Source organism: Triturus cristatus, chromosome 12, assembly GCF_964204655.1.
Source record: "Triturus cristatus chromosome 12, aTriCri1.1, whole genome shotgun sequence".
Lineage (NCBI taxonomy): Eukaryota > Metazoa > Chordata > Amphibia > Caudata > Salamandridae > Triturus > Triturus cristatus.
In genome coordinates, this window is record NC_140595.1 from 614,132,123 (window position 1) to 614,157,211 (window position 25,089).

At 48.9% G+C, this 25,089-nt stretch overlaps 1 protein-coding gene across 1 annotated transcript in view; it reads left to right on the forward strand.

The window, feature by feature from the left end:
• The window catches only part of CHMP1A (charged multivesicular body protein 1A), a 94,858-nt gene that overhangs the window by 20,305 nt on the left and 49,464 nt on the right, over positions 1-25,089 (forward strand). The window contains exon 2 of the mRNA XM_085639222.1: positions 18,342-18,361. Within this exon, the coding sequence (XP_085495348.1) occupies positions 18,342-18,361 (20 nt within the window). The remainder of the gene's footprint in view (positions 1-18,341; positions 18,362-25,089) is intronic.

Below are 25,089 nucleotides of genomic sequence, written 5' to 3' on the forward strand. Positions count from 1 at the left end.
AGGATTTGACACACATTGTGAAAATCTAGTTATTTATTTTCATCCATAAGGCGATAGAGCTGTCAAGGATCTTAACAATGTCGGCCTGACTGAGGTCTCGGCTCGAGAGCAAGGATGCTTTTGGTTATAAATATCCCAGTATTTCTGGGTTGAGGCCGAGGAGCAATTGCTGTCATTTGCAAGGTCACTGCGCTATTCATCCTCAGCCCTGCTGCTTGCTGATCGCTCTGCGAGGGATGTCCAACTTGTGACCGAGACGGGGACCTACCCTAGGCATCTAGGTTAGTGAACGCATAGTAGGAGTACAATATATTGTTTTATATGCCAGCATATATACATTGTCTTAGCAAGATTGTGTAACTGTTCTTTCTGTTCACTGTTATTAGATTGCTAATCACTTTCATCTGCTTCTGCTATTGATCTTTGCAGCACACATACTCTATACAAGAATCACATGGGTTCAATAAATATCGAAACCCCCACCCCACTGTGTATTCCTTCTCTGATAGAAAGAGAGCGCGAGTGACTGAGCTAAAAGGTTTTAGATCTGTTACCACAAAGCCTGGGAGAGTTCAGAGTTGTCATGTTCTGCAGTTGCCAAACCCATTTGCTACCTGTCTAGGTTTAGGGATGCATATGGTGGCACTGGGGCAGCTGGTCTCTAAGACGACCTATCCTGCGGGGTGCACGGAATCAGTCTGGCACCATCCCAACGTTTATGCTGCCCAGCAAATGTGCAGTTCCTACTGGGAAGTGGGGAACTACTCGCTAATTCTCCCTGTATTCAAATAACTCCACGTTCTCAACATACACTCTGCAGTAAATATTGTCACTCCACTGTAATCTCTTAACCCCTTCAGTGCCCGCCCCTTTCCCCGCCCAGTGCCGGCCGTTGCATTAGCGGGCGGGGTCTATGACGAGCTGGACTCGTCATGGGCACAGCGCCACCGCGGCCCATGACGAGTCCAGCTCGTCATGGGCACTGAAGGGGTTAAAATGTTCAAATTAATCATTATTCTCCAAATCGGTTTGCCAATAAAGAAGCATGTACCAGAACGGCAGAAAAGCATAAAACGAATGGGGAAAAACAAAATCTGTACTTTAAAAAAACTAAGAAAAATATTAACATACCATTTTATTTGCAACGGCTAGCTATCTCCAAGAACAGACCAACACATCAATAAATGTCAACTGTTCTCTCTTCCGGGCACTTTGAAACTCAAAGGTTTCTTTCTCGGTCACAGTAGAACCTGTTAGGTTTACACTTGATCCTTTCCTCGCTCTTATTTTGCACATGGTGGCTAAGTTGCCAAATTTCTATCTTAACAAATAAAAAAACATATGTCTCCTCAGACCAATTAACAGCAGCAGTATGTATTGTATGGGTATTTGAATACTGCTTAATAGCCTGACCAGGTGAAGATGCTCTTTTTTTCTAATAGATAGCATGTTGCTCCTTCGGACCCCAATGTTAGTGATTTGGCCAAACTATGTTAGTGATTTGGGACTTTATTCTTTTTTTTTTTTTTTGAAACCTTTATTACAGAATGCAAAATATATACAAAGATGGGCCTACAACCTTCGGGCCGGCCTCTAGCAAACAGTAAGAGCATAAAATACAGTTAGTAAACACACGCTGCAGCGTGAGAGAGGTCACAGGAGTTTAAAGAAGCGTTGGCGGCCACACCGTCCGGACCCCCCAAATGGCGGTTCCATTTTTATATAAGAAACGACAAACAAATCCACAAGGCAGCAAAAGTCAAAGCAGCAGTATGAGCTCCCCTGGGGAGGACCCTACCGATCCACAGGAATAGCGGGGGGGGGATAGGCCGGGGCGGAAACAAAGTGGACTCAATACCCAGAACCAAGGCGACAAGCAGACTAGGGAGACGGGGCCAGTGCCAGATCAGGCGTCAGCGGCGGGGTGCAAATTCCGCCACGGTATGAGTTCCAGGGGCCCCACACTTTCACCCATTTCCCAGGCTTACCTCTCGCAACATACACTACCTTTTCCCGAAACATACACCAATCCATGTTGTCCTTCCACGCCGAGACCGTTGGCGACCTCTGGGAGCCCCACAATTGCGCTATGTCACGCTTGGCCACCATATATCCCAGAGTCACCTACCACGTCTGCGGCACTGAGTAGTCAGTCGGCTCCCACACATTTAGCAGACATCTCCTCGCCTCGGGAAGCAGCGTCACATGCGTGACCGCCTGCAACACCGCATGCACACGCCAGAATCGCGCCACCTCCGGGCATTCTCACAAAATTTGAAAGAAGGTCCCTAAAGAACCACACCCACGCTTACACAACCCATCCACGGCATATCCCATACGCATCAGACCCGGCCCCGTAACATAGACCCTATGGAGTATTTTGAGCTGGACGAAGCGAAGGCGGGCCGGTATGGCCACCTCTTACGGGGAGGCCACCGCAGACACCCAGTCCTCGTCATCCAGCTCCAATCCATCGGCGACCCACGCCTCACGAAGGCTAGTCGGCAGTCCCGAGCGATCGTTGATGAGCTTTTTGTAAATCAACGAAATCGTGCCATCCGGTACATGCCCATCTAGCACTCTGTCTTCCAGAGGGGAGTACTCCGGGATGGAGGCAACATCCGGGAATACGGAGCACAGCGCGTGACGGACCTGTATATATCGAAAGTACTCCCTGTCCTGCAACTGGAATTCCGTCTGCAGCACATCGAACGTTTTGAATCCCCCCCTCGTCCAGAGATCGCCCACCTTGCTGATGCCTATCATGTCCCACTTCTCAAAGCCTTTCGAGGTCCACAGGCAGCCCAGCCGCTCAGATGCATACAGTGGCGTCGCCCGGGTCAACCGATCCTTCCACCCCATCGCCAAGTTTGCCGCGTGCCACACCCGTACCGCGACCCGCGTAGGGCCCGTCAGACGTGCGTCGAGCGATCTAGAATAAAGCGCCCGATTATAGTCGCCACCCGGCAGTAACAGTTTATCCATTTCAAAGGCCGGGTTAAGGGCGGGCCCATAAAGGCCGTGGTTTATCGCAGCCAGCTGGGAGGCCCAGTAATACCGTTTGATGTCTGGGAGGGCGACCCCCCGTCGTACCACGGGAGCGTCAGCTTCGCAAGGGCGATACGCGGCCTCCCCTCCCAGAACAGGTGTCGCTGCAGACCCTCCACCTCGCGAAAGTAGCGCGCCGGGACGACGTCCATCGTGTTCTGTAAAGCGTATAGGAAACGTGGCAGCGACATCATCTTAAACAGTGCCGCACGGCCGAGCGGTGAGAGCGGCAAGCGCCTCCAACGCGCCACGTCCTCCTTCAGGCGCTGGAGGGGGGGTAGCAAGTTCTGTTTATATCGGGCCTCAGCGTCCAGGGTAATAAAGATACCCAGGTACTTAAATCCCTGCGGAGCGACCTGGATAGGACAACCCCGCGGAAGGATAGGAGCCTCCCCGGAGAGGACATACACACAGGATTTAGCCCAGTTGATGACTAAGCCGGAGTTGCGGCCAAATGAATGCAAAACATCCACTAGTACAATCAGCGATTTACGCGGGGAAGCAAGTTATAAAAGGATATCGTCCGCGTAAAGGGATACGCGATCCTCATACTCGGGGGGGGGGGGGTCCATCGGAGACCACGAATAGAAGGGTGCCACCGCAGCCACTCCGCCAGGGGCTCCAAGGCAAGCGCGAAGAGGAGCGGCGACAGCGGGCAGCCCTGTCGCGTGCCCCTGCCCAGTTCAAACGGAGCCGACACTCTACCGTTCACCGCCACCTGCGCCAGCGGTCCGGAGTATAACAGTTTCACCCAACCAATGAATCCCGGGCCAAACCCAAACTTAGCCAGCGTCGCCCAAATATATGGCCACTCAAGCGTGTCGAACGCCATAGTGGCGTCCAAGGACGCCAAAATGGCCGGCTCCCGTATGAACGGGACCCGCGCGAGCACCCCATGCAAACGCCGCAGGTTGAGCGCGGTGTTGCAATGAGGGATAAAGCCGGACTGGTCCTGGTGAATCAGATCGCACACCACGCCAACCAGCCGATTAGCCAGCACCTTGGCGAGAATTTTGGGCTCCGCATTCAACAGCGAAATGGGCCTGTAAGACGTGACCCGATCCCGCGGCCTCCCCTCCTTATGAATAACCACGATAGTGGCCAGACGCTGGTCCAGCGGGAGGGAACCCGCCGAGCGGGCCGCGAGGAACATAGCACGGAGATGCGGCGCCAGCGTATCCGGTCGTAGTTTGTACAATTCGATGGGAAGGCCATAAGGACCCATGGCCTTGCCGGAGGCGACCGAACGTATGGCGAGGGCAATCTCCTCAGATGTTGGGGCCGCGTCCAACAATACTTTATCCTCCTCCGAAAGGGAAGGCAGCGCAATGTCTTTGAGCAGGGCATGGGAATCCTCTTCCGAGCGGGAAGATACCGGGGAATACACCCCACGGAAATATTCTGCGAAGCAATCAACAATTTCTCCCGGTTCAGTGACACACACACCATCCAGTCTCTCAATCGACGGGACAACTCGACTCGCTCTCTCCTTTTTATCCAGCCACGCAATCAGTTTACCAGCCTTATCACCCACATCATACAGTCTCCCCTGTTGCTCTCTACCGAGGCCCCTGGCTGCCTCCGTGACGAGGGCCTTGTAGTCCGCCTGCTTGAGTCGGAGAGCATGCAATTTGTCATCCGTCACCCCACACTCCAGATCACCCTCCAACTCAGTTATCTCAGTTTCGATACGGGTCACCTCCTTCCGCTCGCGCCTCCGGGAATGGGAAATGAGGGATAGGGCCTCCCCCCGGAGTACCGTCTTAAACGCCTCCCACAAAGAAACCGCAGACGACACAGACCCCACATTGTCTTCAAAATATCGCTCAAGAGATTTAACCAGGTCTGCGCGAATTGTGGGGTCACGCAGGTACCAGGGATTAATCGGGACCACCCTCCCCTCCCCCCTCGGGACAATGTCGAAGTGCAACAGGAGCGGGGAGTGGTCTGAAATACCCCGCGCCAAATGTCGTACCTCCCCAACCCTCCCCGCCTGTGCCGCTGGCATCAGAACATAATCAAGCCTCGAAAGACTGCCATGAGCCCCGGAATGAAAGGTGTACTGTATCTGCGTAGGGTGTTTCAGCCGCCAACAATCCACCAGCCCCAAGGTATCCAAGAGGCCGGATAACCACGCTTGGGCACGGGGGAGATCCCTGGGAGGGTGACGATCCTCAGTCCCGGAAACTACAGCGTTAAAATCCCCCCCAACCACTAGAATCCCCTCCGGGAGGCCAAGAAGGAGGCGCCCCAGATCAGCAAAAGTAGTTGTTTGCAACCCTGGCGGGACATAAACAGAGACGAAAACAATCAATCTACCCTCCAATCTACCCACCAGAGCCGTATATCGTCCCCTATCATCATGGAGCACCTCATCAACTTCCAACGGGAGCGAGGTTTTAACCATAATGCCCACACCCCTCGAACCAGACGTGAAGCCCGAGTGGGCTATAAGGCGATAACCCCGTCTGTTCATGGCACGAAAGGAGTTTCCAATGAGGTGTGTTTCCTGCAGAAATACTATATCGGGTGAAATTCGTTTTAAGAACTGCAGGACCACCCCCCGTTTTATCCTGTCCCCCAGTCCATTAACATTCCAGGACAAAAGACTCAGTCCCCTACCCCCCATCATAGCCGATATCGATCAATCTCCCCCCAGAGAGCACTTTAGAAATAGTACAACAATACTTCTGCCTTGTGGTACAAATAAACAATACCCAACCCCAACCCAACAGCCCCAACAAAACTCCCCCCTCCCTGCACCCCTGCATGAGCCCAAACAGCCCCCCCAACTTGCAGTGTGCCTGTCGCCCCTATGTAAATTAAACTACTGAGACCCCCTAGAGGAGGAAGGAGAACCCCCTCGAGACACAGCACCACCTCCAATGGAGGGGAAACAAGACACAACAGTCAAGAGACCCTAAGCTTGTCCGAAAGTGGCATCATCCGGAGGGACTTTATTCTTATGCCTATTATTGCTATGTTTCTCAAGTTCAATCCGTAGTATTAGTTTCATGCACTCAAGTTAATGGGGGCTTTTATATTAATATTGTCATCATACTTGAGAATATTAGTTGCCATGCTGTTTATTGTCTAGTTGTCTTTCATTTATGCATGCTATTTATCCATTGTTGTATGATATATCTTGTTACTTAGAACAACACCAAGCATTTACAATGCAATGGTCTCGGCATTGGCAAAGTTAGAGCTATTGGCATTGCTCATGACATTATTTTTGTTTTTGTTTTTAAAACATTTAAAGAAACGGCATTGTTATTTACAATGTCAATAGCTTAATCACTCTCAAATGCCGAGACCGTTGCATTGTAAATGCTTGTTTGTGAACTATTGGTTTGCCAAGAAAAGCCCAGGGCACGGAAAGGTTCCCTCTAAACGCTCATTATTATGCTGAAGCCGCCTTCCCTTTATTATGTTAGGTTGGTCTTCGGTTCACCCCACTGACAGACAAGCATCTGGAATCACTGCGTTGGGGGAGGGGCGGATGAGCCCGACCTGTGAGCCTAAGTCGGGGTCTGGTGTTTGACATATGCCCCCTCGTCTGAAAGACCCTCGAACCTTTCCTAATAATTATAAAAACGATATAAGTGATGCATAACAACTCCAGGAACCGCTATTAACCAGTTTTAATTCAAAGAGTCTGTGGTGTGCTGTGTGGTTGCTCAGTGCCCATGCATTGCAAGGGTCTGCAGCCAACCACGCATTTTCTAACTCTCCGGGCGCGAGATTGATGGCCGCGACATCTGAGGGACTTTTGTGCGCAGCGCGCTCGGCAGTGAGTACAGAAAGTGCGAACACTCAAAGAGGGATCAGCCCTCATCACGTGTAATCTGGGCCCTGAGCAGATCAGCGGTGACAGTTATACCCCCACAAGTGAGAACACAAATCACCCTCTGCGGGCACTAGACAAGTTAAGAGGGGTGGGGTGTGTGTGTGTGTGGGGTGGGCTCACCCTCTCCTGTTCCAGGGGAACAACACGAATAAAACAGAATGCCCATGGCTTCGCTGCAGAATAAAATACGTGCTTTGAATGCAGCGCAGCGACTCAATCGGGGGTTGGTGGTATGGAGGGGGCAGTAGCTGGTGGCAGCAGGGGGCAGCGAGGGGAGGGGGCGAATGTGCACTGTTTATTTGTCACAAAGTGATGGTATTTTCATAGTCTGCTGAAGTGAGCCGCGCGGCTCTCGCTCTCCCTCTTTCGTGGGTTGTTGGCGCTCAGCGATGCAGAATGCTCAAGTCGGGGATGGAGTGGGAAGGGAGGCACTCGGACCACTGTTGAGCGGGACAGTAATCACAGCCCTCGTCCCTCCTAACTTGGGGACAGAGTTTACCGATGCCAGACGCGCTTTTAATTTGCAACACGTCAGACACCGAGGTAATTTATACCAACATCTGTTCGCTTCTGACTCTGAAACACTCGCGCATGCTGCTCTCAATCCCATTACGGGAGGCGGCGGCTGCTCTGTATTCCGCCTCGCGCTCCTCAGTCAAGGCACGGCCTTTCCTTCCATTGAGCACGCGAGACGAAGGCCCAAATCAAAGGTACACAAAGACCCAAACGGCTGTTTCTGGGAGCCAGAAATGAAGGTAACAGACTGCGGTGCCCTGCCTTTCTCCGAGGCGAAGCAGAAATGCCTCGGAGAAAGGCAGCGGCGATTTCGGATTCAGGGGCGTGTTCTCCTCTTGCCATTGGCTGGAGGAGATAATTAGATTTGTTGAAAAAAACACGCCCCCGAATCCGAAAAGGACGGGGCCTGATCGGAGTGACGGACCACTTCTCCAATGGCTGGCCAGCATTCAAGAGGCCAGCCAATGGAGAACAGGGGAGAAGAGGGGCGGGTTCAAGCCCCTCTTCTCCAAGTCATTAAATCTCGAATCGAGACTGCGCAAGCGCAGCCTTCGAGCCGAGACCTAAAAAGTGCCCTTTGATCTAACAGTAGCTGAACCCCACAGAAAATATTTGAAGATTGGGAGGAATTACATGCAGATAAGGCATTGCAAGTATAGGTGGGAAGGGAGCACACTGCTGGCACCTCAGTTCCCTGGGCATCCTGGTAAATGTAGCTCATGATAATTTTAGCAACTCACTAGTAAGAGTGTTCACCATCAGATGGTGCAGCCAGTGTTAGTATTTCTTTGGATTCCCAGGCATGTGCTTTTGGGTGACTGCCCTTCTTCAGGAAGCCGTAGATCTCTGTGAGGGTGCTTGAAATGCTACTTGTATTTCATCAGATCAGTACCACTCCAAAGTTTGCAGGTGTGTCCCAAGGATTTGGTTGTATGTCAGAATATTGTTAACCAAAATATCATCTGATATAATTATTGTGGCCCAAACATCATTCACAACCTTTGCTCAGTTGAATGTAGATTTTTTTAATTAACCCAAATGAGGTGATATTTTTCTAAACGATACCCGAGCAAAACAGTCATGTCAGGCATTTAGGCAACAATATTCTGAAGATTGAATGTTACTCAAGGAGATATCTAAGTAAGATCACAAACATAATTGTTCCTACCATCACGTCATCCTTCATCTCCTCGGTGTGCAGGATTGGTTCCTTCATCCTCTGGCCTGTATCCCCACAGGCCCTATGTATTATGCAGAGGGTCCTGAATTTAATACGCTTCTCCACCAGCAACTACTGGAGCTGAGGAGGCACCGGAGAAAAGTGCTCAGACTACTGAATTTCTATCATCAGTCTGGCAGCTGCATTCTGTAGAGAGTGAAGTTGCCGTAGCATTGCCATCCTCATGCAGCCCCAGGCAGAAGCCGTTAGAGTAATCTGATTTAGAGAGGATTGTAGATCCTGGTACTAGACACTAAATGGATTCCAGGTCTAAAGGTAAGATCTGGCGTAGGATTTTTTCTTGAAGAGAATATGAGCTCACTCTTGCCCTTTTTAAAAAATTTTTTTAATATATGCTCATTATCATCCGTTTCATGTTTAGGCGGGAAAAAAAGCTACTGCTGTCCCGTTCGGAGTCCTGCAGTCCTACATGGAAACGCTGGTTCTGTCCCACTCTTTGCTTTGCAGTTTTCCCAAGCAGTACTGGCATTGTTTAATTTTCATGTGTAATTTTCATGTGTAAGAGACATTGTCTGGTGTTTCTCCCTTTTGCCATAGACATCATGAGAGTACATAATTTTGTTTGACTGTTTAAATGTTATTTCAAGAACACCTCGTACATTACTTGCATTGCACTAGATGGTACAAGTTTTTCAACTAATAGGTGGTTCCAGCTTCGTATATATAGAAGTTCCTTTTCTATACTTTTTACAAATACATTTCATTAAACTGCTCATTGATTCCTAGCACTAACCCAAGTCTGTTATTTCTGAATTCTATTGCAAAGGCTTGAGTAGGGTATGCTCCTTTCCTTATGTCCTAAAGGGGACGGATAGTGGGTGTGGTTAGTGGTCCGGCTCTACCTAGTAAAAACAGAGCTTAATATTTCCAATTTTAAAACACATCTTGAAAGTGGGGGGAAATTAACTTTTAAATTTTGATGAGGGGGTGGGGATCTTCCTGCTCTGTGGCTGTAAAAGCATTAATAAATATAGATTGAATTGGGGGGGGTTTGGAGAGGGGCGTGGCCAGGGAGCGCATGGGGTGAGACGTGCGCCACTGCAACTCTGGACTCCTGCTTCCTTTTGTAAGGCTTTCTCAGCACCGGACCCAGCTCACAGCAGCCTGGACCCTGTATAGCCTGCCATCCCTGCTTTTCCTGCTTGGAGAGTGCTGACTGCTTCGGAGATGTTGTCCTGGAGCCACTGCCTTGAGTTGGGGCCGTCTGCAGTGGCGGGGGTTGGCTGCGCCGCCATCGTGAAGCCCGCATGGTGGTCCCGAGCTGGCTGACTGGCTGAGCTGACCCGCTGTTTTTTTTTTTTTTTGCAGATTTATATAGCACAAACTCAACCCGAAGGTATTGGAGCACTTTACATGAGCACCAGTTATGTCACACAAGGACACATTCTTTCTTTTTTTTTTTGGGTCGGCACAAGGAGATTAAGTGATTTGCCCAGGATCGCAGGATGTGAAGTCGACCAAGGCTCTAATCTTGGTTTCCCAGCTCCAAAGTCTGCAGTCTAGCCGTGAGACCACATCCTCTCCCCTGTTCCCTGGCAACAGCTGGCCCCCGACCCCTGGAGAGGACAGCGCCCTGGCCCCCTCCTTGCTCGCCGAGCTGTGATGCCACTCTCTTCCTGCACCGGGGTCGCCGGCCTGGGGAGCCACTATCTTGGAGGCTGAATAGCCTGCAGTGGAACGCTGAGCCCTCGCGCTGCCTGCGCTAGCGACGGGCAGCCCCTACACAGTGCGGGCTATGGTGCTACCTGTGGGGCTCCCTGACTGTGCCCCTCACCGCCTGCTGCCTGGAAGACCCGCAAGGGGAGATCTTGAAGCGTAGAGCTGGGGGGGACTGGGCGTCGGCCCGACGTGGTGATGCTGAGAGCGACCTGGGCCTGAGCTGGTGAGCCGCCTGTGGTGGTGGGAGGGAGAGTGCATGGAGTGAGTCCCTGCTGCTCATTACCTGGGGCCCACTGAGAGATGACCTGGTGAGCACGGGAAAGTTTTGAGGCCTTTGTGGGAAGTGCCAGGGCCACAGATCAACATCCTCCTTGTCTCCGGCTGCCGCCAAGCCTGGTGGGTGGCAGTTTCCCTGCCCTGGGGCTGGGATTATTGCTGGCCTGCTATTTGTGACAGGGGGTTGAGTGGGTGAATGTTAAAACCCCGCCCTGTACCTGGTGATGACAGTGACAGGCCCCTGTTGGTTCTGGATCCCCTGTACCCCTCCTCTCCCCGCTGCTGACCTCTGCTTGTCATGGTTCTGAGGAGCACTATTGGAAACTGAAGCGCTTGGGGGGGCGGGGGGGGGGGAGAGAAGACCCTAGTGGCTGAACCCCTTTAAGACTGCGCCTACTGTGCTTAGTGGACCTTTGGGACATCTCTGAACTACCGCGGGGGGCCCACACTGTTGGTGCCTGGTCTACTCGCTCCGGGGGCAGCGCTGCTCTACCTTCCAGTGACTGACTCTCTACCACCTGCCAGACTGCCTATTGGCCCACCTTCCTGGGACATCGCTTAGCTCTGTGTAACTTGTGGGGTCTACTGGTCGAAGCTGAATCCCTTAAGTTGGATAAAAATGCACTAGCAGGGAAAAAGTATGCATGGTATGTGATTAACTCGTACCAATTTTTTTGCATTCAGCCATATTGGACTGCACATTTCTCAGCAAAAAAATATTTTCTAAATTACGAATGGGAATAAATCCAACAAAAGAGGGCACGCAGTCTTTGATTCAGCAGTGGCCGGATTCTAATTGCAGACTATGCGGATGGCCACAAGAATCATTAGTACATATAGTGTGCTTGTGTCCTAAATTGATTAACATTCTGCGTATTTTTTTGAAACCCCTATTCTTGAACATTGGTGTTAGATCAGCTTGCCAAGCACTTATTAGGTCCTTATCTGGCGAATTGTTCCCGTTTTGATGCCAATTGATAACATTTTTATATGCAGCCTAATTTTCTTTAGTTTGAGGTGTATTTTATTTATGTCCTTCGAACTTAAGAGCCTTTTTGTACAGTTGGATATTTCGTAAAACTTGGTGTTCATGCTGCTAGGGTAATAATTAGAAATGTAATAATTGAAGCTACTCTGCTATAGGAATTATTGATGCACTTTATTATTGTCTTTGTACAATGGAATTACTACTTATTGCAAGTCGGCACTGCAATATGTGCAATATCCTGTTATAATAAATATTGTTGCATTTTAATATGTGCCTACAATGGAATTACTTTTTTCTACATCACTTAGCCCATGTTTGATTGATTTTTATATTTTTTTTTATATGCACAATGTGTGGTGAATGGGTCTGGTTTATGACATAATTATGAATGTATTGGTAAATTCTTAATGATATTGTTGTTACAGATTTTAAATATTGTGTGAAGTGAAGATGTTTTGATTGCAATGATTTTTATTATCAAGCAATAAAGATCTTATTATTATACTGGGTCCCTGTTCCTCTTTTTACCCCCATTAAAGGCCTTGTAGGGTCTCCCTTAGTTGTCTGCATCCCTCCCAGCACTGTGAGTGGTCATTATGCCGTGTGGCAAGTCAGTGAAGGACACTCCTATGGGGTCTGCGAGCGACAATCCAGTCATTTCACTCTGGAATAAGACTCCTCCCCCCGGTGCAGATGCCGTTGCTCCCCTGACCTCTAGAGTGGAAGAGAGCGCAATGCCGGTGCCCATATCTGAAGCTTATATGGACCGCTTTCTACAGGAAATTCGCAGCAAAATGGGATCCCTCAAGACCTGCCTGAAAGATATCCGTCGCAAGGTCATTGATCTGGGGGCGAGTGGACAACCTGGAGCACACAGTGGACGCTCGCTCGGAAGATTAGGAAATGCCCTGGCAGAGAGTGGCGATGCTGGAGGAACAGCACTTGGAGATCTGAATGAAATAGGAGGATCTTGAAATCAGGAGCTGTCGAAACAACATACGCTTCAGGAGGTGCCGAAGGGGGCAGAGGGCAGTGATATTATGGCTTTTACAGCAGAGCTCCTACACAGGATTTGTGGTGACGACTCCGAATTTGGTTAGAGCACACCACGTGGCTCCTCCCCGGGGATGCTCAGAATCTATCCCAGACATTCTGACGCAAGTTAATTTGTTCGTTGAGAAGGAAGCAGTTCAAAAAGCATCATGGATCAAAGCCAAACTAGCATTCATCTGCTACACTGTTCAACTTTTTCAGGACTGCTCTTCCGTCCACTTACGTGACCGGAGGGACTTTCAACCCAATCACAGATAAACTGCGAGCACTCAATATTCGGTACCAGTGGGGACACCATTTGTCATCATGTTCACTTGGGATGGCAAAGACGATCTATCTGCTTGTTAACTGAAGCCAACCAACTTCTTGTTCTGCAGGTGGACCTGCCCGAGGGTAGATCATCACCTCCCCGTCTCCTCCCCCCCCCCCCCCCCCTCCCCACCTCAGAGAATTCTTGCGACCCATCTGGTCCCAGGTGCCACCCCGCCTTACGGATAAGACTTATAAGACGGCGACCGCCCAGGACACAAAAAATAGACTTCATTCAAAGCCTCCGCGATATGGACAGGGTGCCACCCTGGTCCCTCTTGACCACAGATCTTTGTAACCCTGCACTTCTTGCTGTTACGGCGCTGAAGGGGGATGCTGCATGGAATTTGGCTGACTGGAGAGAACCCTGCCCTTGGATCTTATTGCTGGGCTTCAGAGCGATGTGCTTGTGGAACCCTCCTCTGTGCCTCTTACAGGGGGCACAGGCCTGGCCTAGCGGGGGCGTGCTGACCCGCTTTGCCCTCCAGACTTGAATACCAGACTTACTTGAGCAGAGACCACCTCAAAACATGGTTGTCGCCATGTATGTATTGACTTATCTGTCCCGTGACAGGATGTCCTACTTTGGCACTCTGCTGCTGGTCACCCCCCTCTTGATTCATGCCTTTGGGGAATGATCTCTCCGCTGTGACAGGCGCACTCAAGTTCTGGTCACGGCAGGACTTGAATGGAGCTGTTGGGCCTTGAAGCTTATAGTGCTTATATAATTTCTTTTCTGTTTCAGGTCGATTTAGTATACAACGATCGTCCCGCACTGCCCATGGGCCCGCCCGCTAGCCATCCACCTGTCTCTGCCTCCTCTGCCATCTTACATGTCCTCCCCCCGACTGCACGGCCTCGTCCTTGAATCTCCCCTGGACTTGGGCCCACACCCCCGAGGGAGGTTCTATTTCAGTGGGCGGTGCCTCTGCTCTCCCTCGGTATTCCCATCCATCTAGGTCTAAGCCACTGCTACGGGTTCCTCTCTCCTGCGCAGTGGCCACTCTCCGGCACACTAAGTTACTCTCGATTAATGTGAGGGGCTAGAACTCCCCCAAAAAGAGGAAACGCATACGGTGCCATCTCCTCCTCCATGACCCGATGTTATTTTCCTCCAGGAGACTCCTCTCCTGAAAGGCGACAGTACATGCATGCACCACCAGAAATACTCCCACCGCTTTAGCACGCAAGCATTAGCTAGGACAGCAGGAGTGTCCATCCTGGGCAAGGCTGGATTCTGCACCCAGATAGCTAAGTTGGTACGGGATGTCAATGGTTGTTACATGAGACTCGCCATGCAACAGGGCACTCTCCCCTTATGCTATTTAATGTCTATGCCCCCAATCAACTGCAAGACCTCTTCCTTAAAGACTTGATGCAAGACCAGCTAGCTTCCGGAGAGGATGATATCAATATGGGTGGCAATTTGAATGCTTGGAGGTATCGGCACCCTGACCGTCACGAATATTTATTTTATTCACATGTACACACATCTTATTCTATAATTGACCATCTATTGCTCACCCACTCCCTATTACGAACACTAGACACTGTCACCATCTTGGGCATTTCTATATCGGATCACACACATATGGAAATCATTTGGAGCTGGGATGACCCCTCACGACAGACAGACGCTCTGGCAATTTCCCCCCACATCTCCTTGGAGACTCTGTAGATGTGGAAGAAATCCGAAAGGGAATTACTGATTATTTTGAGCTTAACGACCTCTCGGACACCTCTGGCCACATACTTTAGGATGACTTCAAGGCCTCCATCTGGGGAGTTATCTCCTCCATAGCAATTTCCTATGCGCGAGAATCTCGTCTGGTAGAGACTGGCTTAACCACAGAGATTAAAACCCTCGAGCATCTTGATCAGTCTGCTCCCTCTTGGCGTAACAAGAGGCAGTTGGCTCTGTTTCGAGGCCAGTTATGCATGCATAGAACGAATAAAGCGGAAAGGGGTCTACTGGCCTTGCGGCAGCGTTACTACAAAGAGGGGGATAAAGTGGGAGCACTTTTGGCGTGTAAATTACGTCCGCAACAGGCCCGTACATACATAGCCAAGATCAAGACTGACAATGGAGACTGGGCCACTACTGAACAGGCAAAGCGACAGGCCTTTTATGACTTCTTTCGAACTCTTTACTTGGGGAACGGTGTTCTATGCAAACTCAGACTCCTATATCGGTTTTGTCCTTGGGACCTTATTGATCTGACCCACGGGGATCTTCTTTAGGCGCCCATCTCTCTTGCTGAACTGCAGATGGCTCTAAAGGACCTCTCTCCAGGCAAGATGCCTGGCTCAGATGGGCTTCCAGTCGCCTTCTATAGAGCCCTTATTCCTGTCCTCCAGGATCGCCTCCTGGGGCTTTTGAACTCATTCACCTCTGACTCCGGCTTTATACCAATGATGGCAGTGGCAGAGATTGCCCTTATCCCTAAACCCGGCAAGAACCCCTCCCTGTGTGCTTCCTATCGCCTCATTGCACTTTTGAATACAGAGTTTAAGCTCTGCACTAAGATCTTGGCAAACCATCTGGAGCCGTATCTCCTTGCCCTGATTGACCCTCGATCAGGTTGGCTTCATCCGTAACCGACAGGGCCAAGTATATCTCGTATCATGGCATCCTATCACGTTCCCACTGCTGCCATTGGGGTCAACGGCCTCCATACAAGGCTAGTGCGCCTAATGCAGGGTACGCTCCAGGGATGCCTCCTCTTGCCGCTACTGGTTGCCCTTGTGGTAGAACCACTGCCAATCACTGTTGGGCAGACAGACTCTATTGCTGGTATCCCCTTTGGCGGCTGTGGTCATAAACTCTCTATTCGCAGATGATCTTTTTCTGACGCTTGCCCAGCCTACGACCTCTGGTTGTTTTAGCATTTGTGGCCTTTGAGCAGGTCTCTGGCTTTAGGGTCAACATGTCCATGTCCCTAGCTTTAGACCTTGGAGTACCAAAGCAGGATCTCCCGGCTATACAGGCCATGGCCCCCTTTGAGTGGGACCCACACAATATTAGTTACCTAGAGCTTCTAGGGGACCCCTACCTTATCAATCTGGTTGAGAGCTAACTTGGCACCCTTCTGAAAATCTATTTTGGATGATATTTTTCAATGTTCGCCTCTGCACATATCTTGGCTCGGACGGCTCAATGCCATCAAAATTTCCATACTTCCCAGGATTCTATATCTGTTCCAAATTTCCCTACCCCCATACCAAGCAAGGATATTTTACACTTGCAGCAAGACATTCGAGCCTTCATATGGAGAAGGAGGTGGCCCAGGTTCTCAAACTCAGTTCTGATGCTCCCTAGAGATTGGGGGCTTAGCGTATCTCAACCTCTTGGAATATTACTGGGCTTCATATCCGAATTGGTGGTGAGGGAAAGCGAGAGGCACTGGTTACATATGGACCGGGCAGTCGCTTGCCGTCTTCTTTGGGACATGGCTTGGCTTCCCAGGTCTGCGTTGCCACGGTATGCTTACCTTGCGGCTCCCACTAGGACCATCCATGAGATTTGGGACAGGATTGCGCTTAAATACAGACTTACCATGTTCCCCTCCCTTAACATCCCCTTAATGCGCAATCCTGAGTTAACTCTGGATCTGGAGCTTCATTCATTCCACAATTGGGAAGTGGGGTAATGTCGCACTCTGCGCGACCTGTTTGTTGGAACTTCTATCAAGACATTTGATCACTGTAAACAGGAGTTCCACTTACCGTAAAAGTCTCGACTACAGTTTTGTCAGTTGTGACGTTTGGCCTTACATCCACTAAACACTCAGAGAGCGACCAGACAATTTACGCTTTTTGAAGCGCTGGTTAGGGCATATGATGGCACAAGAGGGCTGATTTCCCGCACTTACCAGGTCCTCCAATATTCGGGCCCACCACACCTACATACCTATCCATCACAATGGCAAACTGACACCACTGAGGTCATTTCGCAGAAACAGTGGGAGACCCCTTGACGGGATATCCCTAAACTAAATCGCAGCATGCAACAGTGCGAGACTACGTATCCAATAATTAAACTGTCCGGTACTATACATTCTCCGCCTTTGCACTTTTGCTGGTTGTGCGGTGCAACTCCTGGCCATTTCCAACACATATGTGGTCATGCTCTGTCATCTCTACTTATTAGAAGGACATTGTGGGCCATATCAAGGGTGTCCTGGGCTTTCCCCTGCCAACCTCCTACATCACCACTATCCTGGGGATTTGGCCTATGGAACTGGAGGCCATGACTCATGTATTTGTCATATGCTGGGCGCTACTAAACGGCTCATTGCACTTCACTGGAAGCAGACCCTCCCCGACCCCCAGTGGCTCTGTGGCTCACCCGTTTATGGCATGTTATGGCCATGGAGATTTTGACACACAGAATTGCTCACACCGACTCAAAGTTTACCCGCATCAGGCAGCCCATGATTAATTACTTCAGAAGCTTGGATTATACTTGCTTTGATCCCCACAAACTTATGGTGCTACAAATTTTCGATTGACATAAGCCAGAATAGACCAAACGCGATGCCGATGGGTGGGACACGTCCCCTGCTTTCCCCGGCCTGTCCCGCTACTCCCATCACATATCCCTATTCTGCAAACCCCTACCTTCTTGTGCAGACACGGGGCCTCCCCAGGCTTGGACAGTCACAAATTTACCTGCTCAACTGTTTATATGCTGTTTGTGTTTTAATACCTTGCTCTAATTGCAGTTCTAAGCCTGATCATCGGAACTGTTCAGCTAATTGATGGCTCCCTTTTGTTATACCCAAGGCGTATATAGTCATGTACTTCTTGGCCTACTACGGTATGTGCATTTACAATTCGATTGATGCAAACTGGTCTGCATGGATTTAATGTCTTGATTGCTTTGTTGATTAGCGACAATCCTTTTCAATACAAAGAATTCAAGTAAAAAGAGAAGGGGGGGATTTGTTTATTTTATTGATTTTGCTTTTTGTCATGTATTTAACACATACCAAGCTTCAAGAAGTACTGCAGTGCTTCAGAGAATTGAATTGTAGCAGGTGCATCTTGTACTTGAAGTGCACCACACAAAACAGCATGTCACGTGTGCATCGTGTTTGATACTGAATGACAAAAACCACCAGAATGTGATCTTACCTAGAGTTTGTCAGTGGGGCCACACTGTACAACTCTCCTCGTTCATGGAAAAAATTCTTTGTAAGTACACTTTTAGTGCACCACATGAAAGTAGTTGTCTTCCTGTCCTGGCGCTGTAGCGCATTTATCACATGTATAATGGTGAGGTTAAATATGGTATAAAGCTCAAGTTTATTTTTCCTTATTGTATTTTGTCATATTGTATTCAAAGACGATTTATTTTTAATTTTTTTACTATATCCCTTTTTTTTTTTCTTTCTCCTCAGATACACTATTCCAGTTGAAGGTGAGTGATGGAGAAATTGAGTGACCTTTTCTACACATCTTTCATTCAGTGATTAAATAGAAAGGTTGAGGCTGCTTAACAGTTTGTCTGAAAGTAGGTCTTTCCTATGCCAGGGCAAGGGTGACTAATGGTGTTTGTTTATGGCAAGAGGCAAAATACAAAAGTTTAATGTAGTTTATCATTAATTATACATCTTGAGTTGGCAGGGTCAGGCAAAGTCACGATACAATCTATGTTTGGGGAAGGATTTGTCCGACGTGATGACACCTGCTTGAGCGCTGACAGCTCATGTTGAAAGATGTTTGTGCCTTTGTCTGTTTTGCTCATACCTGTATCCTATAAAGATAACATGCGCATGGAAGCTTTTTTTTCTGAACCATCCCAGTAAGAGTACCTAATTGGAAATAATGTTCGAGCGTGATCGTCCGATTGTAGTTAGTCGGATTGTTTGTCATGTGGGCGCTAGGTGGCGGTAAAAGCCAGCCTTTCTGGTCGTCTTTTTTAGGGGTGGGTGGAATTTGCGTAATCGCGTTACGCAAATCTCCGCGAAACGGTAAAAAATCTCCGCTAACATGCAGAAATTCCGTGAACACGCGGAATTGCTTGTTCGTGGTGCTTTTTTCCTGTTCATTGTTGCTGTTTGCGTGCTCGGGGAGAAATATCTCGCGAACACGCATTTTGAGAACGCGAACAAGAAAAAATTTCGCGAAGTCGCGGAAAGCAGAATTTTTGGCAATTTCGCGTTCTCCGCGGAACGTGAAATTACCGAAATTCCGCGAGCGGAACGGAATTTACCGCCCAGGCCTAGTCTTTTTCTCCACGCTCTTTCATATGTAGTACTCAGTTTGAAATGCGGATACAGAAAGAAGATAAGAATTAAAAATTTGAAAACATGTGTGACAAGAATTTTCAATTCTATTAAGGACACGAAGGCGAGGATTATGCTTCTCATTTCTTTACTACTTAATCACAGCAGCCAATGAGAGAAAAGTTTCAAAAACACTGCATTACCCATGAATACCAACATGTCACTTGATCAACCATATAGCATAGCCCTATATAAGCTCTAACTAAGGTCCTCTCTCTTTTAATAAATTCAATAGTTAAGTCAGTCCAACCAACCATTTTCAACTTGATCACGATGATCCAATTTCCACCTGAAAATCTCCTAATGAGGAACCAACTTGGGGCCCAATGGGGCTAAACTCTTGCTGTCGCGCTTGGTCAAAACGAAGCCCAGTAACTGCTTGGCGTAAGGGAGGGGTTTTTCCTCGCAAACTGTGGTGTGTACATCGTAAACCTCCGATTCATCACGCTTTACTTGCTATCTGCACATGAAATCATAAAAGGAAAGACCGTAACTCTGGCCTCATTACATATGTCATCCACCATGACAGTAAGAAAAGGGAAGGGAGAATCTGAGAGAAAATGTATGCAGTACATTAATGCAATATAAACACATTAACTTGGGTGGGATAATCCCCGCCTCCGTGTCCTTAATAGAATTGAAAGTTCTTGTCACAAATGTTTTGCAAATTTGTAATTCTATTACAGGACCGGAGGCTCCCATTATGCTTGTTCAAAGCTTAGCCACCACTACATAAGCCACATCAACAATAGGTTTGTAATAGAATGATTTAAAAGTGGTCTCTGTTGACCAATCAGCTGCATTCATGATCTCAGCAAGGCTGATTCCCAAGATAAAAGACTTTGAGGCCATAGCCCCTCGAGCCGAGTGGGCTCCCAATTTAGACACCTCAATGCCCGCTTCACCCATGAGGCAACGCACCCATCTCGACAGGGTGGCTGAGTTTTTGTATCGCTATCAATAATTGACCTCTCATGTCTGAACGAAATTCAGCAGTACTCTCCTCATACGCTTTTAGGCATTGCACAACACACAGCTTAGGGTTATCCGGAAAAGTTGGCTATGATACCGAAGAGGTATTGCATTTAGTTTGTTTTGTAATGGAAAAAGTGACCCCTTCTGGGGAAAACCTGCATCCCGCTAAATCCAAAGCGCGAACATCTGATACTTCTGATACTGATGATTCTTTTATAAGAAATACGACACAGCAACATGGTCAATTTGGCCGATAATTGTTTCCTCGATAAATACTTACTGGAAGGCCATGATTTTAGATATTTTAAAACAATGGACACATCCCATAAAACAGAGTACTTAGGTCAAGGGGGTCTGACCATCCGCATACCTCTAAGAAGTTTGCACACCAAGGGATGTTCTCCCACCGGTTTACCATCCACCCGATCGTGGCCTGCTGAGATGGCCACCCGGAAATTATGTACAGTTCTATAAGCCATTCCTGAAGAAGCGATTGAGGATAAAAAGTTGACAACTAAAGAAAGATGTGCTTTAACGGGATTGACTTCCCGTTCACTGCACCAGCTACACCATTGTTTCCAAGCTGATGAGTTTTGCTTGTAGGTATTCGCTGACCAGGCCTTGCTGATAAATTTGTTAGTGTCTCACGAAAGGCCAGGGACATTCCATCTGTCCCAGAAACCTGCCAAGCTACCAGAGAGAGTTGCTGTGACTCTTATCAGTGGATGTGGAGATCCCTGAGGGTCCAGCAACAGGTTCCACCGATGTGGAAGGAGGACTGGGGATGCACATGACATTTCCAGAAGTATTGGGAACCATGCCTTTGCTTTCCAGAGTAGGGTAATCAATACTAATTTGCCCGTTGACGACAGGCCTGCACCAACACTCTGGGGATCATCATAAATGGGGGAAATGCATAACACAGTGTTGTTGGACAGATCTGGGGAAAAGTGTCCGTGGTCATTGCCTGTGGATGCAGACGCCAGCTGAAAAAGGCTGGTATTTGTCTGTTGAGGTGTGAAGCAAACCAGTCCAGTTGACTGGTACCCCAAAGACGGTTCAGTACCTGGAAAATCTGAGGGTGGAGTCTCCAGTCGATGAAAACCTGCAGATATCGGGATTTCCAATCTGCCACAGTGTTATTGCGACACAGGAGATATTCCGCTACTACAGAAATTCAGTGTTGTAGGCAGAAGGTCCAAAAATCCTTGGCGTTCTCCGCTAACGCTCGGGACTTCGTCCCTCTCAGCTTGTTCACATATCGCACTGCTGACACGTTGTCCAATGCGAAGCATGATGCAACAGTCTGTCTTCCGAGGGAAAAGACTGCAAATAGCAAATGAGCCCGCTCGGAGCTCCAGGCAGTTGATATGTAGACAGTTCGTCCTGGGACCAATGACCCCCAGTGGCAATGGGCTTCTCGACCCCAACGGCTGGCATCCGACTCGATCACTACTTCCGGAGTGGAACCGAAGATGGCTCTGCCGTTCCAAGCCTCCATCTGGTCTAGCCACCACAACATCTCCAACCTCACCTTCTCTGAGAGGGGAATCTGTTCTACATAATCTAGGCATTTCCGGAAGAAGTTGAATCTTTAGTCTCTAGTTAAGGGAACTCTGGGAAATTGCTTGTATCGAAGAGGCCAGCAGACCCACTAACTGGGCTACTGATCTCAATGATACACTCTGCTTATTCAGAATCCATCTCAACTCTCTCTTGATTTATCTGACCTTCTGTCCTTGGAGGAGTAACTGGCCTAGACGGGAATCGATCTGAAACCCTAGAAACTCTATTGATTGTGTCGGTGCCAGGATTGATTTCTGAGGGTTCACAATGAACCTCTAGCTCTGCAGGAGTGCGATTGGCCAGTCTAGGTGAATTACTACTTGTTGCAGGCAACTTGCCATGATTAGTATGTCGTCGAAGTAGATGATTAGACATACTCTTCGAGTTCTCAAGGATTCTAACACAGGTCGAAGGAGTTTTGTGAAGCACCATGGTGCCACTGAAAGACCGAAGGGGAGAATCTTGTATTCATAGAAAACTCTTTGCCAGCGGAACTGAAGGAAGCGCCGATGTGGCGCTAAAAAAGACGGCAGGTAGGTATTCTTCAGGTTCAAACGGACCATCCAATCCCCTTCTTGGAGAAGGTCACGGAGAAGATGGATGCCCTCCATCTTGAAATGTCGATAGACTACCTTTAGATTTAACACCAGTCTGGATCCGCCCCTTTTTTCCTCGGCTAAGAAAATAGTGCTGGTAAACCCCCTGGGGTGAGGATCCGTGGACACTATGGCCCCTTTCTTCAAAAGAGATTGCATTTCGGTTGAGATGAAATCCTGCTCTTGCCGGGAAAAATACATCGGCGGGGGAAAAGAAACCTGACTGGGGAAACTGTAAAGTTCTAACTTGTACCCCTGTACTGTCTCTAGAACCCAATCACCCTGTGAGATTGAGTGCCATTCTTGCAGAAAGGACAGGATCCTGCCCCACAACACAACTTCTGAACATAGGATCAGTCTCACCTGTGGTTCCAGCATCCTGGTTTGCACCCTGGTTTGCTCATTTTCTGCCTTTCCTACAGTGGTTTCTGGAGCGTTGGGTTGGGTAGAACGATGAGTTGTTGTTGAAGTCTTGATAGCCCCCCGCGCTGCTGGTGGTATTGTCCATGAAGGGTGTCCTGATTGTAACCTCGGGTGAACGATCGCCCTCTATATCGTCCGGCCTTGCCAAAAAACGGCCGGTAGGCACGCTGTGGTGACCCCTGTGCTTTATCTAGACCGCTAAATGTAGATGCGAGTTCCTTGAGGAAAAGGTGTCCAAATAGTAGGCCTTGGGCTAAGGGACCGGATTCTGACGTAGCAAGTTCTGATAGCTTAGGATTCAGCTTTAAGAGAATAGACTGTCACCTTTTGTTGGACATCGCACAATTCACGTTTGACATATAGCCTGTTGAGCCCATCCTATAAGCTCTTCTGGATCAATAGCCAAGGCAGATTATTTTGCCTTAATACTGAACTCCAATATTTTCATCAGAGGGCCCGTCATGTCGAGGAGCTTATCTTGGCATGTCCGCCATGCCCTGTCTATACACTTCTTGGTCTTTTGAATACTTCTTCAAATAGGTCATCATAGTGGGGTCCACCTCTGGTGTCTCTGCCACCTTACCCGGCAGGTCTGGCCTCTGGCATTCTGAGTGCAGCCTCCCTCGAATATCCTTGTCGAAAGCCTGTCGAAGATGGGACTGGACATAATCTTTCACCTCCTGAGGTAGTAACTAGGCAGTATAATCTCTGCCGGTTCGAACGTGAGCCGCTTGGGTTGTGAAGGTGGGTCAACATGACGCTTCTTTTTTGAGCATTTAGTCGGTCTATGGGCTTCGTCTTGGTCAGATGTATGGCATGATGAGGTATCCCCATCGTCATCGTGGAGGGGTTCTGTGGACGCCGTCTCAGGAGGGGTGGTGTTCTAATCGTGGTCACTGAACATGGTCTTGGCTAGTTTGGCAAAGTCTGCAGCGTGGGGGGTTCTGGGACCTTTCCCACTGGGTCTGGGTCGTATGCTCGGGGTGGGGAGCCAGCCTTGCTGTTGGGTGTAGCCACACAGGTGATGTTTCGACGGCTCTATGGCCCTCACTAGGGCTTTATTAACAGAGTGCTGCACCCCTGCTTCTAGTGCATTACCGAGGTCCTGCTCCAAGGACCCAGAGGGTTCTTCATCAAAGCTCTCTTCCTCATAATAATAATCTGCCATGGTCACAAAACTGCAGTGCAGCTGTATAATCCCCCACAAAAGGAGAAGCAGTGACCCAACTGTAAAGGGTTAAGAACCCAAATCGGAGCAAATGGAACAACCCCAAGCAAGCTAAAAGTATCTATATGGGGTGGAGGGAGCGCTTGCTACCAACCGCTCTAGGCAGAGCCTATGCCAATGATGCAGCCCTGTCTCTAAGGCGTGGGATCTGCAAGCAGAAGAAGTGTTGCTCTCGCGTCCGGTTAAGCCTTTTTCAACCAATCAAAGGCACCAAAATGGCAGCCGCGTGACTCGCCGTTCGAGAGTCCAAAATCTATTAGGCGCGCATCCTCTCTCCCGTCTCCCTCTCCAACAAAGTATAGATGCGGGAGCAGGGTGCCCGGTCGGGAGGCTGAGTGCTCCCCAAAGCAAAGCGAGTGCTAACGCGTCGAGAGACAAGAGCCGCTCCACTGAAGACGTGGGCTGAATAAAGCGGAGGCACTTCCCTCTGATCAAAACACAAGCAAGGTATCATTAATTTTTTTTTTTTTAAATCTTTTTATTAAGCATACATCCGCATCAAAATATAGCATTATCATGAGTCTCATATCCAACACATCCTCAGTATAATAGTGCACAATCAGCAGTCCATATTCGTATATTACAATGAACACTTTGCCATCCTGAACTCAATCTAACACCTGTCTCTTACCCCCACCCTCTCCCTCTACTAACTTCCAGGTATCTCCCAGTTACCCCTACAGGATTCCCATTGTTGCCATACTTTTCCTCATTTCTTGGGACAACCCCTGCTCTCGTATATAGTCTATTCTGCGTTACAGGACCAGTCAATTTCCCGCTTCAATTGTGTCGCTGTTGGCATTTGCGTGGGCCCCCAAGCCCTGGCAATGTTCCGTTTGGCCACCATTGCGGCCACTAATAGCCATATCTTTTGGTATTTAGGTCATGTTGGTTCCCCTGATACACATAATGCATGCCACCGGGCTTCAAGAGAAACCTTCTGTCCCACCACCTGTGACATTATGCGCATCACCTTCCGCCAGTAACGCTAAATGACCGGGCACTCCCACACCATATGAAAGAAGGTGCCTCTTTGATTACAGCCCCTCCGACATTGTTTTGTAGGAATGCG